The 16,456-nt window shown below is 40.8% G+C and overlaps 1 protein-coding gene across 1 annotated transcript in view; it reads right to left on the bottom strand.

Annotated features, from left to right (window-relative positions):
- Lurap1l (leucine rich adaptor protein 1 like) overlaps window positions 1–16,009 on the bottom strand; it is a 42,526-nt gene extending 26,517 nt beyond the window's left edge. The window contains exon 1 of the mRNA XM_021160551.2: window positions 14,983–16,009. Within this exon, the coding sequence (XP_021016210.1) occupies window positions 14,983–15,273 (291 nt within the window). The 5' untranslated portion in view covers window positions 15,274–16,009. The remainder of the gene's footprint in view (window positions 1–14,982) is intronic.
- Between the last annotated feature and the right edge of the window lie 447 nt (window positions 16,010–16,456).

Raw genomic sequence — 16,456 nt, 5'->3', positions numbered from 1 at the left:
TCTGCCATCTGCACAGTGTGCTCAGACTCGTGTGCCTCCCAGGAGTGGAGACTTATGAAGCTGGTTCTTTAGGATGATTGAAATATTTAATTTTTTTCTTTACTAAAGTTCAATACGGTAACCCGGGCAACTTGAATTTATGGAGTTTGTATTAGGAAGCCACAAAACGATTATAAAAGTGGAATTTGAGTCAATAGGAAGAAACAAATATTTTTGAAGTATTTATATCATATACAAGTTTAATAGTCTTGTTTCTACTCTCTTTCCAAAAACCACGCCGTCATGGTTTACTTGACCCCACATTTCATTCCGCAGTAATCAACAGTGTTTTCATGTTTACGGCTGAGTCAAAAGTATGCCTATTAAAGATACTAGATGTAAAACACATGGAAACAGTTTATCGCCAATGAAAAGAAATACGAGAAAACGAGCAAGCATGCAAAAGCATCCCTACCTCCATTCAATAACTTCCCTAAAAGAGCAACTGGAATTGGTCCTTACTGACCAATTTGAACATTCAGCCATATTCAAACTTCTTAGTTTGGCATTCTCTTATTTAGGCATATTCAACCTTTTTTCTTAATCTCATTTCCACTAATTCTGAACACACGGTCATCCATTTGTCTCAATCATTCTTGTTATGGTTTCAAAATTAATCAACACTGCTCACTATGTCTGATTTGTTGAAGCTATTTAAACAATCACATGTCTCCTCAAAGGGGCACTCTTACAAATTAAGTACCTTATATTCATCTGTTCCTCCAAATCTGAATTCCTGTACTCTCTTAAATTCTAAAGCTGTGTAAATTGGATATGGTTCTATCTACTGAAAGATCCACAAAGGAACAAAATCAAAGCCAACATTAAGCAAAATATAACTAATTGTTTGACCCGCAGGATATGTCAAAATTAACTATATGTAATATGGGAGCTAAGGTTGGATGGGAGGGAAGAGATAGACAAAGGCGAGTGAGCCTTCTGAAGGGTCTGGGGACTAGAAATGGGGTTCCAGTTGGGAATTAAGGTACTAATGTGTAGCTCCTGAGCCCAGCATCAAATAAACAGTTATGAAATAGTAGTTTTCTTTACAAAAACAATAAAAACATGTGCTTTATTAAAAATATCTTGGAGATTTTACAACAATTTTAATACCCCAGAAGTTAAATTATTTAATAATAACCCATGCCTTGTTACCTGATTCATTGTAAGTAACCTGAAATCCATGTCTCCAGTGTTATCTGTACCCTGTGTGGGGTTCATCACAGGAATCAATATTCCTGATAACTAAAAATGTGTGCTATGTTTATGTCATGCCTTCTGCTGAAATATTTCCTGATGCAGAGATGCAGAGCCCCATCTAGGGAACATCCTTACATTGTTAAATGGTGTGCACACATGAGTTTTCATCTGTGTCTGGTCCAACCAGAAGTGAGGATTTGGAAACATGTATATTAACTATGGCTTTTATGAATAGTACTTAGGTGAAACACACAGATACCTAGCTGTGACAAAATTAATTCCTGTAGAAGGGCACAGAGCAGGCAAGTAGATTTCTGTTGGACTAATTTTCAAGAATATGAATCAATCTGATTTCCTAACTTTAATTCCTTTCTTTGCTCTCGGAAGAGTTGATACATTTGAGCAGCACCAAATACTCTACACCTAAGAGTAACGAAGAGGCATAGGATTTTCAGGTTGCTTCTTCTTACTGCATCAAAACCAAGTCAATGATTAAAAAAAAAAAATCGTAACAGCACATTCCTCTGTAAGACCTGGGTGGAATCCAAATGGAGTCCATTTGTCTCAAGAGTGAATGCAAACAAACATGACCCAGCAGTTCATGTGGTGAAGCTCCAGAAAATTCCCAGTAGAGATGCTGGACTTTTGGAATTAAAGTGTAAATGGAAATGAATTTCCTCTATTTATATTGGCCAAGCCCTGACACCTGGAACAAACAGTTTTGGAAGTGGGAAAGCTGACCTGTCTTTATCAGTGTGAATTCCCTCCACTTCTGTATCTTCATTTCCAAATCAGCAGTGTGAGAATTAGATATTGCTCCTTGGAGAGTCAACTAATGATAAATGGTTATGAGTAAGAGTTACAGCGTAGCTGATAATCCCTTTGGTTCACTTGATTTCTGGTGCCAATGAAGATGATGGTGTAATCTAACTACCATATCCAGACTCACAACATGACCCTGAATCACTGCAGACATCGTAGAAAATGTTTTCATCTTGTTCCATGCACAGCAGTGGAGAGTAGAGATTCCATTCCCCTTTGGTATGCGATTACTGTGACACGTATAGGTTGCTATGTGGTGGCTTATGATTTCCCAGGCTTCTAAAGGATGACCACTAAAAGTCAGGGGATGAAGCAGAGCTCTGGAATTTGAAGATCCACTAGTAAATTCTTTTTCCCCTAGTTTGAGTTCTAGTAATAAGACATGAATCTGGGTTGATATTAAGTCCAGTGTCTACTAAAATAAGACTCCCTGTATTCTTGTCCATTTTCTCTACTGGCAAATCCACATGCATACAGACAATAAATGGGTGAATTATACAGACTATCCCTCACATATATACTCCAGGTATTTCTAAGCTAAGTTTTAGAAATTTCCAAATAAGGGATAATTGATACAAGAACATTTACTACTAGGCACACACAAAAGGCAAATCTTAAAATTGCCTTTTAAGATGCAGTTATGAAGAGGATCTATAAAGGATAAAATTCTATTTGATTGCCTGGAATTTCAGGACAACAGTCTTTGGTAAACACTGGTTATAGCCAAATTAAAGAAAATTAAGTAGAGCGTTTTCAAGTTCTCTCTCTCTCTCTCTCTCTCTCTCTCTCTCTCTCTCTCTCCATACATATGTATATATATTTGTATATATGTGTGTGTATAGTTATTATTATTAAATATAATCCTCCAAGCAAGGCTGCATTTTACAAGCCACATGAAATGCAGTGCATGCAGAGAGTGCAGTCCTACTTGTTTCACTTCCTCCTTAACCAGTAACTAGAGTATTAGGCAAAAAGTCATTGACAGACACAATTCTAAGGCACATACTACATGCCAGATATAGACTATAACCACTGTACTGAGATAGAGGCCACACATGTTACACTCATCGTCTAACTGTAATTTTATAACCTGAAGAGTGATGGAGACACAGGGTAAAGTACTTTGAGAACGATGGAAATGACTCATGAGATATATGCATCTCAAAAGAGACATCATTTGGCTACTGTTGTGAATCATAATGTAAATACCTGATATGCAGGATTTCTGATATTTGACCCCCTTTGGAGAAGAGCTTATTGATATTTGGTCTCTAGAGGCTTAGTGTTCCATCACTAAAACTTCTAAGGACAAATCTGTATTCAATGGGGAAGAGTGAGATATGTTAGTGATTATTTCATTATTGTGTAACAGCATACCTAGGAGAGGCAAAAAGACACTGCCCATGCAGAATGTCTGCCTTGGGTAAATCCTCATTAAGTTCCTGAGAAGTACAGCCGTACAGCAATATTATACTTGCTGTCTTTAGAGATTTAAGAATCATTTGTGGGGAGTGTGTGTGTGTGTGTGTGTGTGTGTGTGTGTGTTTTAGAAAGAGGGAGAAGAAAGAGAGTGAGTTGGACAGATATAAAGTTTATAAGGCCCTGGGTAAGCACAATACATTTATTTGGTCCCTGGTTTTTTGGTTTTTTGGTTTTTTTTTTCAACCTTTAATAAAAGTCTAAAATATTTCAAATCAAATGAGTTTTAAATGTCTGCCACATATTTAGAATTTTCCCTGTAGAGGATTTGAATTAGAAAGGCTGATTATAGGCGGGAAAATTCCATGCAGTGGTACTTCTCAGAAGGCAAAGCCTGATGATTTTGGGACAGGCAGTATTCACACAGCTGTGTACAGACAAAAATATCCAGACAGAAATATACAGTTACTGGTTTCGTTGCAACACTAGATTATGTGATGGCCATTTTAAATCTTTCTAATTAATATAGTTTCAAATGAACATACACAAATAGATTGATTCATCGAAACTCCTACCAATATTATGATCCTAGAGAGAACATTGGAGAAACCTAGAATTTCTCTTTCTACCCACTCTTCTTCCCCGTGTGAACCTTGTTTATGTGATGGTCACTTTAAGTTTTCTGTTTCGAATACCTCAATATAATGTGTCCAAGCCACACTGCCCTCATAATGTCCTGGTTCCAGACTAAACAGTAAGCCAAGGACAATTCATACTCTAAAACTATCTAGCTCTCATGTGCCATTGTCAAATTATTACTCCTCTTCAGCTAAAAGTGTGCAAACTGCACCAGGCATTTTTCTTTCCCTATGCGTATGAAAGAACATGAATTCTTACCTTTTCTGTGTCTCTGTTAAATTGTTTCTTTACCCACAAACCTCAAAATCTCATTACAGAGCAGGAGAGAATGGCAGAAGTAGATGGGAGTGCTCTTTGTATAGGGGCAAAGAGGAGCATTTCCTTCAGGGCTGTGCTCTGTCAACATACCTAGCCCCGTGGTTACCCAAATAGGCTTTATCCAAAGACAGTGGGACCTACAGCCAGGAACAAGTCTCCCCACACTCTTTCAAAGGAGATAGAAAATAGTTTTCTTATTTCTTTTTTATGTCTACTGCCACAATCACAGACAGCAAGAGGATGTTGCAGACTCTGATCAAGAGCCTAGTTCCAAATGCCTGGGTTTGGCCTGTGTTCTTTGTTCTACTCTGGAAAAGTGCTGCTGGCACACTCCAAACATGAAAGCTGGAAATAGACTGAGGTATACTTTAGTTCACAGTTAGCTCTAAGGAAATGGCTAAGTCGTTGGGAGACACAGGCATAGAATCAATTAGTTACAGTGATGTCCTAGAATCAACTGTATTGTAGAAGAAAAAAGAGTGAGCCAATAACCAATTGGGATACAGGATCTAATGCTGCCACATCAGGAGTGGCAAATGATGAGACATCTGCATAATTTTGTCAGACTTTCACTCCATGAAAACCTTTTACTAGAGGCTCATGAATGTCTTTTAAACGGTAACAGTATTTCACTATAGAGAGGTTTCTGTCAGTTCAGTCTCTATCTATCTATAACTCATTAAGTTTTACAGTGTGACTAACACCACAGATCTAAATGATAAAACCAAGTTATATCTGAGGGGCCCCATGTGCATTATCTCTGCGATGCAATTTATAGTCTCATTGTAGAGTCAGAAAACTAAAGTGGAGGTTCTGGTTGTAGCCTATGAGTCATGCACAATTCTAAAAAGAAGAGTTTCTGTACCCTTAATTATTTCTAATCTTCTGGTCATCTTGGCAAGGATTATTTTTTCTGTCTAAAAACCTTTAAATTGCTTTCCGGGAGCTGAATGCTTTTTTTTTTTGTTTTTGTTTTTGTTTTTTTCTCACCTACTCTTGCTGGCAGTATTCAGGTTATCCTGAACTGCTGAGTGGAAGACTTTGCCACCACCTCAGAGCATTTATCAACTCCATTGTTGCCTTCTTTGCATGGACCAGATATGGCACAGTTATTTTATTTATACTTTTGGACTTTGGCTTTGCTTTCATTTGTTTATGACTGTCTCTGGTTCTTCCCTCTTGGAGAAAGAAAGTATTTAGTTTTATTATTATTACTAGTAGTAGTCGTCGTAGTAGCAGCAGTAGCAGCAGTAGTAGTAGTAGTAGTAGTATATAGGAGCCCACAGTACAGAGAGACTTTAGACATTTTAAGGAAACTGAATTTCTTTTGTGTGTGGGGGGGAGGGGGAGGGGTAGTTCAAAACAGGGTTTCTCTGTGTAGTCCTGCCTGTCCTGGAACTCACTCTGTAGACTAGGCTGGCCTCGAACTCAGAAATCCGCCTGCCTCTGCCTCTCAAGTGCTGGGATTAAAGGAGTGTGCCACCACGACCCAGTGAAACTGAATTTTTAAAGTGTTGAAGTTTTGTTTTTAAGATTTGTGGGACTTTTAAAGTTATACTAAGGTTTGTTTATACTGCGATGTTAATATCATATCTTGAGGATAAACAAGAAAGAAAACATTAAGAGTCAATGCTAATATGTTTGTCAGGTTGACAAGGGTTCAATTTGCTAGGTTTGTCTGTCTGTTGTCCATATGACACAAGCTGTGGTCATCTAGGAAGAAGGGATTTCAACTGAGGAGTTGCTTCCATCAGAACAGCCTATAATCCCAGGGACCCTTTCTTGATTAAGGATTGATGTGGTAGTTCCAGCCCTCGGTAGGTGGTTCTGAGTTATATAAAAAAGAAAGCTAAGCAAGCCATGGAGAGGAAGCCAAAAGCAACACTTCTCTGTAGCCTCTGCTTCAGTTCCTGCCTTGAGTTCCTTCTGTAAGGAACTCTCTTCATGATGGAGTATGAGCTATGAGAAGCAACAACTCCTTCCCTCACTAAGTTGCTTTTGATCATTGTATCATTTTACAGCAAGAGAAAGCAAACTCATATAGCGTATATTTACTCTAGTGGTTCTGTTCCTCTAGAAAACACTGACTAATATAACATGTATCTATAATTAGTTTCTCTAGTAGATAAATAAATGGATCATATAAATAACATTAATATTAAACAACATCAACAATACTATATTAATAATGACGGCTCAAAATTTGATGAGGTTATACATGATGTATATGTTTGTGTGTAGGTAGGTGCATTAGTATGTGCATGAGGGTGGAGGCTAGAGGACAACTTCTGGTGTCATTCTTGAGAATGCTACATGCTTCTTGTTGTCCAAGAGATGGTGAAGTAAGCTAGACTGGTTAGTGAAGAAGCCCAAGGGAGCCCCCTGTGTCTTTCCTCCCAGGTCTGAGGTTTCACTCATGCACCACATGCCAGGCATTTTTACATGGGTTCTTAGGATTGAACTCAGGTCATGATCATGAGGTAAGCACGTTACTGACTGAGCTATTTCCCAGTTTTGTTGAACTTTTAGTAATGACACACAGTGATAAATGTACAGAAAAGGTAGACTTTTATACAAATCTATGGTGATTTCTTTTGGATATACTTCTGCAGCACTGGCAAGGTCAGAATGGATAGATCATATAGGGAGTACCTTTTATCTCTTTAGAGCAATAGCATCAAGCTTATCAAGGTACTTTTTGCACATCCCACCCACAGCAAAGCATCAGGGGTCATTTCTTCCAGTGTACAATGTAGCACATTGCCACTATCTTCTCTTTGCAAACATGCCTGAAAGCTTATCGCTATTAGTCTCTAATGCCAAAACAAAACATAATTACAACACCCTAGCTACTGATGCAACAAGTATCTATGACAGATGATAGGTAGATAGATGGTTAACATAAATAAAGGAGTCATAGAAGACTACTTATTGGTTGAACCTAGAAAATTACCTGCATCATGAGCTTCTAAGAGTTATGAATATATCTGAGCATGATGACACATACCTTTAACCCCAGCTCTCTGGAGGCAAAGTTTGGTGAATCTCTGTGAGTTCAAGCCTAGTCTGGTCTGCATAGACAGTTACATACCAGTTAGAGCTGCATAGGAAGATTCTGTTGGGCTAAAAAATCTCTATATACTGGTATCAAAATTTGTTATGGATCCATCTGTAGCTCCAGTTCATGTTCACTCATTCATATTCATTTATTCATTCATTCTCATTCTCTCTCTCTCTCTCTCTCTCTCACTCTCTCTCTCTGTCTCTCTCTCTCTGTCTCTCTCTGTCTCTGTCTGTCTCTGTCTCTGTCTCTGTCTCTGTCTCTGTCTCTGTCTCTCTCTCTCCTTCCCCTATCCCTATCCCTCCCTTCCCCCTCTTTCTCTCTCTCTTTGTGGTGTGTGTGAGTGTGCATGTATGTAGGACAGATATCAATGTTGTGTGAATTTTTTCTATTGGTCTTCACCTTATTTGGGAGACAGGGTTCTGCACAGAACTTGGAGCTCACCAACCCAGCTAGACTATGGGGTTATGGGGCCAGCAAGATATATGGATCCTCCTCTCTCTCTTCCCTACCCCATGCTGGGTTACAAGCTTTACTGCTGAGGCTTTAAATTCAGGTTCATAGGGTTGCTCTGAAAACAGTAAGCATTGTGCCACCTTCCCAGACCCTGCCTAAGTTAAGAGCCCCTTCCAAAGTCTACCAAGGCCCTGGCAAAGCAAAGAACTACCATTTGAATAGTAAAAGTATGGCATTGAAAGAAACAAACAAACAAACAAGGGGCTGGTATACAGCTCAGCTGTTAAGAGTACTTATTGTTCTTGTAGAGTTTTCTTTCCCATAACCTACAGGATGGATCACAAATCTGTAACTCCAGTTCCAGTGGATCTGGAGGACCCAATGATTCTGTCTCATACTAACAGATGGTCATGGATTCCAAAGACTTTCATATGAACCTGAATTGCATAGTTGTGCCTTAACAACTAAAGTCTCAATGCAGGAAAACATCTTTTCAATATGGCTCACGTCAAAGGAGGATAGAAGGTATATTTTTATGTCAGCACAAGATGAACATTCTGAGTTTAAAATTCCCACACAATTTGTGGTCTTTTTTTAAACAATGCAGCATGCTCCTGTTATGCAACCTGCATGGAAGGAAATTCTTTTCTTCCAGAAAAACGTTCCTCGGATAGGTGTGGTGGTGCATTCCTTCACCTTGAGCACTTGAGGGGCACAGATAACTAACTACCTGTGAGTTTGAGGCCAGCCAGGTTTGTACAGTGAGACCCTGTTTCAAAAAGAAAGAAAAAAATAGAAGGAAGAAGGATGGAAGGAAGGAAAAAAGGAAGGAAGGAAGGAAGGAAGGAAGGAAGGAAGGAAGGAAGGAAGGAAGGAAGGAAGAAAGGAAGGTAGGTAGGTTGGTAGGTAGGTAGGTTATTGAACCAGCATCACGGATTAGCAGGTTTGATAACCTGCGTTAAAGCCCAGGACTTACACAGTAGGAAACTGATTCCTGAGTTGTCCTCAGTCTCTCTCACACATGCAAGCTCGGACATTAGTTTGTGGAAGGTTTTCAAGTTATATGTTTACCTTCTATGAGCTTCTAGCAAAGTGACATTAGAGCTGCTGTCAATGCAAGAGCCACTCATTATGCAAGTATGTCTCAGAAGATTTAATTATTATGAGCAGAGACTAAAGGAAAGACCATCGAGGGACTGCCCCACCTGGGGATACATCCCACATGCAGACACCAAACCCAAACACTATTAATGATGCCAAGAAGTGCTTGCTGACAGGAGCCTGATACAGCTGTCTCCTGAGAAGCTCTGCCAGATCCTGACCAATACAGATGCAGATGCTTACAGCCAACCATTGGACTGAGCACAGGAAACCCAGTGGAGGAGTTAGGGGAAGAAATGAAGGAGCTGAAGGGGCCTTATCTGGCATCAGTGGGAGTGATGCCCCAGTGTAGAGGAATACGAGGGTGGTGAGGTGGGAGTGGGTGGGTGGGTGGGGGAGCACCCTCATAGAAGCAGGGGGAGGAGGATGGGTTAGGGAGTTTGCAGTGGGGAAACCAGAAAAGGGGAAAACATTTGAAATGTAAACAAATAAAGTATCCAATTTTTAAAAAGGAAGATTTACTTATTACGTTCAAAATACTAACATTAAATGCCCATAAAGACAGAAGCAGCTACTGCTGGGTACTAGCTGTCCTCCATGTCTTTATCCCTAGGTTAAGCCCTTAATTTACATGGTTGCCAGGGTCACCTTATGAGTCAGGAGGGCTTATCCTTATGAGTCACACCCACAGCCAGGCTCCCCTGTCTCAAATGTAGCATCTGGCGCCCGCTGACATGTTGGCTTGTAATCATTCTCTGGCCAAATTATATTCCTATTTTATCTTTTTAACCATCTTGAGAACTCATTAAGGAAAATGTCTCCACTTCCCAGCTTCTAACTAGAGGCAACCAAGTCATAAAAATCTCCGTGCCTACACTGAAGTGTACCCAAAGCCAAGTGTGAAGCTAGTAAAATTAAAACTTGCTTTTAAGGGAATTTTAATTTTTTTTTAATTACAAAAATAAAGACACCATTTAAAATAGGGAGGGGGCATAGTAAAAAAAAAATTATTAAGACCAGTAAGTATTATGGATACTTCCTTAATGAGTATCCATAAAAGTCAAGCAGAAATCTATTTTCAAGATTTTTTCAAACATTTTAATTTGTGTTCTGCTATCATTTATGATTTTTTTCTTTCAAAAAATATAGATTTACTTATTGTGTGTTTGAGTGTTTTGCCTGCATGTATGTATGTGGGTGTAGGGAACTGAACCAGGGCTCTCTGCAGAAGTAGCAAGTGCTTGAACTGATGAGTCACCTCTTGAACCCCCTTTTTCTCCCATATGTATATTTGTGTCTAGTCCAAGGCACAGGTTGACAACGAGTGTGTGATATGAGTGTGTGATATGTTGTAGTAACAAAGTCTAAGTCACTAGCTTCAGATTTCTATTCTCACACATATAGAAGTCTGTAAACTATGGCTCCAGATATAGAAGTCAGGACCCAGGGTTTTCATGTCACCTTTCACAATGGCTCCAGCCTACCTGAAGATGTCAAGGGTCTGCATCTGCGAGAGCCCTCACTGGGATCCACGTGGGTCACTTCCTCTCCTACTCCACAGCAAGACATTGATTTTGTAACTAATACTGGTCTAGGAAGGTAAGCTCAGGACCGTGCATTAGATCCCTTGTAACTTCAATCTCCTATAGTCTGCTGATTGCCCCTATTATCTTCTTCATGTCAAATTTGCCACATAGTAAATCTATGAAAATGGTTTTCATTCTCAAGCTGCAAGTATAATACAGACATTTTGAAGTAGTTTAACAACATTTTGAATAACTCATAAAGAAAGAGTATGTTTCAAGCTAGATTACTGAATATTTAAACAAATTTTGACAGAACTGATCTATACTTACCGGAAGAAGATTTCTGATATTTTTAGATTATAAAATATAGTCATATATAATGAAATCCTCGTCTTAAGAAAATTGTTTAAAATGAATCTTTGTATACAATGTGGGAAGAAAACACCAAGGAAGTCTCTTAAAAATAATACTTATTGTTGTATGTGTGTATGATATGTTTGAGGTCAATGGCATGTACCATTGTGTGCGTGTGTGTAGACCAGAGGACTACTGTTAGGGATAGTCACATACTTTTCACATGTAGGATCCAAACTCGAATTCAGGTTGCCAGGCCTGGCATCAAGTGCCTTTACACACAGAGCCATTACAAAAACCCCAATATTGACATTTTTAAAGGAAGATATTTTGTTCTTGTTCCCTAAGGTCAAAGGCAGGACTCACACACACACACACACACACACACACACACACACACACACACATGATTACTGACTGATAAATGAATACACATTCACAACAATCCCTGCCACATATCCCAAGGGCTTGTTCTGTGAGTTTCTTATCATTTTATGAGGTAAAATGCTAAGCTATCCCAGATTTACAAGGGCTAAACTATATTTTTAAAAGGAAATTCTGGAATACAGACCAGTGTGGGTAAAAAGCACAGTACATAAAGTCAGGTGCCATAAGTCCAAATGATAATTTTATTCACTAACTGTGTGGCCTTATCCTGTATTCTCAACCCATCTCTATGCTAAGGCAAAAGGTTTCTTTCCAAGTATGAATGAAAATATCTCCTTGCTGTAGTCTAATCTGAGGTGCAAATGATACAACACACATTACAATGAGCTGAGAAGTAATGACCAAATACTATTGGGCAGATTTTGTTTTATCATCTATATATTTTGTTGTGTTGTGGTTTTGTTTTTTTATGACAGGGTCTCACTGGACAGGCCTGGCTGTCCTGGAACTCTCAGAAGTCTGCTTGTATCTGCCTCCCAGGAGCTGCCAACCTTCACAGGCTTCTTGGGTAAATTTTGTATCAAAGGCCCAGTAGCTACCTCCAGTTTCAAAGTAAATCTCACATGCAATTCTACATTTCTCTCTTGTAATTTCCTAATCACTAAATTCAAAATCAGAACTGTTTGTATTAACATTTTTGTTCCTTCCCCAAAACATTCTAAACTTACTTAGATTTCTACCTTTTGTATCAAATTATGCTTACAAATGTCTTTATTAATATTTTCCTTACCCGTGACACTATTTGAATTGTTAAGTAGGGTTTCAACATTAAGGAGTTTGGCCAGAAACAGCTTCTTACACCACTTCAGTGTCTTTACCCACCTTTCTGCCTTACAAACCACCTTCTAGATTTGGAAAAGCAATGACTACAACATTTACAGACAAGGATAAAAGATGTTATCCATGGAAGCATAAACAGGGATGACAGAGGGCTCAAGGGATGCTTCGGAGGTGTTCCGTGGGAAATGTGTTTGCCTCATAAGCATGAGGACCAGAGCTAGGGTTCCTAGCATTCTCATAAACACCAAATGCATTCCTGAAATCCAGTGAACAAGCTGGCTAGCTAGACTAGACAAGTGGATGACAGATGCCTCAATACATAAGATGGAGACGGATGGAGGAAGACACGGGATGTCAACCTGCACATGTGCCTGCAGGTGTGCATGCAGATGTAGATAGCTAAAATGAATATGCCTCCTCTGCCTCCTATATGAAGCCAGTGTTGGAAAGATTTACTCAATGGAGACTTTTATTAGAACACAGAGTTTACCCCAAAGCATGGATCATGACATGCATTTTTCTTAGTCTACAGACATTGAGATGACACAGAGAAGAAATCCAGTGAGGATTCACTAGTTTGTTGTGATTGTCCACTTGTGCTTTTAAAAATTAATACCAGAGTGCTGGAGAGATGGCTAGGCATAGGCAGTTATGAGCACTTGTTGCTCTTTCATAGGACCTGTGTTCACTTCCAGCACCCGTATGGTAGCTCACACCTGTCTGTAATTCCAGTTCTGGAGCATACAACACTGTTTTCTGGCCTTTGAGGACACCAGGTATGAATGCAGGGTACATACATTCATTCAGAGAAACCATTCATACATGTAAAATAAAAATAATTTTAAAAAAACCTGATGCATCATGATCATTATAAATAGCAAGATATACCTGAAAGAATTTTTTATCAACTTGGATATTTTCATTAAGAAAACTAGATGTATGGCAGATAGTCTTACTTGAAAGTGACCAATTTTCCTTATCCTACAGAATTCAATGCTACAAATAAAAGTCAAATAAGCATAACAGATTTGAAAGCTCTTAATGGACAAATTCATTGATTGAAAAGGTTTGTTGTTGCTGTGGTTGTTGTTTGTTTGTTTACATTCCTGTATTTAGTTTGTGAGGTGTACATACATGTGCACGTAACACTACGGTGCTTATGTGGAGGTCAGAGAGCAACTTGTGGGCGCTGATTCTCCATATGAATCCTGGGTATCAAACTCAGGTCATCCGACTTAGGAGCTAGCATCTTTACATCCTCTGAGGCCAGCGGTTCTCAACCTTTCTGATGCATCCAACCTCATGTTGTGGTGATCCTGAACTATAAAATTATTTCATTCCTATTTAATAACTGTAACTTTGTTTCAATGAAATCTATCTGATATATGATGGGGTCTGGACCCACCTCTTTCTAGACCAGTAGTAACTTTGAACTTGGTAGATGTTTCAGATGCTTAGAGTCTAAGAAATCTCACCTCCTTTATTTTTTTATTGCATATTTCAGAGCTCAATGCTTACTAAGACATGGTAACTATGTAATAAATATTTGTAGTGATTAATATGTATTTAGGCAGTGAAATAGGAATAATAATAAAAATAATTTGCAATGCACAAAGTATATTACCCATATATACATATTCAGTTACATGTAGAAATATACATATATTTCAATATCTGGAACCTTTCCAAGTGGTAAGCTACTACGGAAGACATGACGGCTTCAAGTAGACCAGGTTTAGAGATCTAGCGAGAGTCTTTAAAGTGATACTCTACAGTCTTTTAATAGGTCATAATCTCTGAAGACTGTCGTTTTGCTTGGAATTTATCACTGAGGTCTCCCTATCACAGAAAATAAAAATGGAAGGAATCTTAGATGTGAATCCCCAGCAGACTACTTTTGTAGGAAGCCCTTCAACAATCCCCCTCCCCCTGTTGAAATTTTCCTCCTCTCCAAGTTGGTAGAAAATCTAATTGGTTTGTGGCCATTTGCTTCAAAAGGCTTAGAAAGAGATAATTTCTTCCAATCAGCTCATCATTGTAAAGATCACAAACTGAGATCTGTAGAGGCCAAGACTCGCCCAAGAGCTCAAGGCAAATGAATGAATGCTTCAGTGTAAGCACATCCGGAATAACGAGTCTTAGACCTACTTGACCCATTGTCCTAATCCGAGGTTCACAGAAATGGGAGAGAAAACAAGTGCTGATTGAGAACTAGAGGAAAGGGTAGGAGGCAAATCCCTGGGCTCGGGGTCACCTGCTCTCCAGGATCAAAACAGTGAAACAAGCCATTCACAGGCACATCAAGGGTGAGGAGCCATTGTTTTCAGAACCAGCTGTGGCAAATCTACTCAACAGTGGCCTTGGGACAGCTGCAGCTGCTGCAACAAGGAGAGGGTGGAGGAGAGCAAACTACAGTAGGCTGCAAGGACCCCGCCGCGCCACCTCCCGGCCAGCTGGGAGGCATTTCTGCGCTAAGTGCATTGGACTAAACCACCCTTTGAACCAAGGCAAAACATAAACGGCTCACAGCAGGCCCAGATCCGCGCAGTAACTGCGGGCCTTCAGCTGGCTAGTGCCGGAGAATCTGCGGCTGGCAGCTGCAGAGTGGTGCGCAGGGAGTAGATCTATCAGAAAGTAGAGCCGAAAGAGCTGCCAGGGTACCCCGTGACCGAGCAAAGTCCTCAGGGTTCAAGCTTAGCTGTAGCCGAGTCCAGAGGCGCGCTCCCGCTCACCTCCTCCCAGCTTCTCCCCTGCTCCTGTGCCACCCTCTCGGGCCCCAGGCCCCGGGTCCCCAAGTCGCCTCTGACGCATCACACTCACCATCTCTTGTCTGAGGATGTGCAGCTTGGTCTCTAACCTCTCCAGGGCGCTGGGGTGGCTACGTCGTGGAGAGCCAGAGGCAGGGGAGGATGAAGACGAGGAGGACACGGAGGGCGCGAAGCTGCTGCAGCTACTGCTGCTGCTGCAGCTCCCACCAACCCCGCTGGGGTCCGCAGCCCCTTCCCGAGGCGCCGGCTCCTCCCCGCGCAGCGAGCGCGCTAGGCTCTCGGGCACTTTGCGCCCCAGCTTCAGCTCGATGTCTCTGAGGTCTGGCAGCGGGCTGTCTTCCATGACTCTTTGCGAGGGGCGACACTGACAGTAAAGGCAGAGGGCGCGAGGAGGCGGCGGCGGCGGCGGCCTGGCGGGCTGCGGAGCTCAGTACTGGGCTCCCCTGGCCGGGCCTGAGTCCCCGCGGTCGCCCGTGCGCTCCATGCCCGGGGCGCAGTCGGCAGATCTGCACCCGGCTGCAGTTTCAGACTCTGCCGCTCCGCAGCCAGCAAGATTAGCCAGATCGCTTCATTCCTTTCCTCGCTGGCCACTCCACCGCCAAGTTGAGTTAATTGATACTGCAGAGAAGAAGGGCAAAAGCTAGTACGTTATACCGAAAGACCCAAGAGAGAAATGGAACCTGCTCGATGCGGGGAAATTCCCATTTCAAACTGTCCATTCACATCCCAGCGTCGTTCACGGTGCCCATCTGCTATTACACCACACAGGATAACGATGTGGCCACACTCCCGGGTCGTTTCATTTTCCAGCCATATGTCGCCAAGGATCAGACTATCTTGGACGGTCAGAAAAAAAAAAAAAAAAATCTCTGGTCAATGAAAGAAGTGGGTTCGTCCTGTGTGTATGCGGTGTAGACGCATTTTTTTAAAAAAAAAAAAAGAAGAAAGAAAAAAGAAAAAGACACGATTAGCTTAGCTGGGGTTCAAGGGCTTCCTGGTTGCTGCAGCAGTGTCCTTTCCTTTTAGTCTGTCTCATCCAAGTCATTGTGTTCCTCCGAGCCTCGGAAACTTTAAACTCGACTGGCAGGTGGACCAAAGCAGAGCCAACCCCTGTACCGTATGTCACAGACAAGAAGGGCAGCAAAATCTTCCCAACCCTGATGCTAAGAAACTGACATGCAAGTCCTGCCTCAGCTGAGCATACCCATATTAGGTTACTAAGTTAAAAGTTGCCCTGCACAAGTCCCCTGACAGCTACAACCTGTAGAACACATTTTTAACATTAGAGGCAGAAGAATGACTAAATTTTATGTCGTTTTCCACCTCCCCAACTTTCTTAAAAGCCAATACACACAGCATTAGAATTCTTGCCCAATAACTCCACAAAGAACGGAGAAATTCAATCGATAAATAGTTCAGTGAAGTTGAACATATTTTTATGTATTATTTGATTCTCAAAATATTCAATATTGTTAATATGTTTGATGTTAAAAAATGCATTTAAGCAGGACAGTGGTGGCACACGT

Source organism: Mus caroli, chromosome 4, assembly GCF_900094665.2.
Source record: "Mus caroli chromosome 4, CAROLI_EIJ_v1.1, whole genome shotgun sequence".
NCBI lineage: Eukaryota > Metazoa > Chordata > Mammalia > Rodentia > Muridae > Mus > Mus caroli.
The sequence above is the reverse complement of the archived record's forward strand: the minus strand, read 5'-3'. Positions and strand labels throughout refer to the sequence as shown.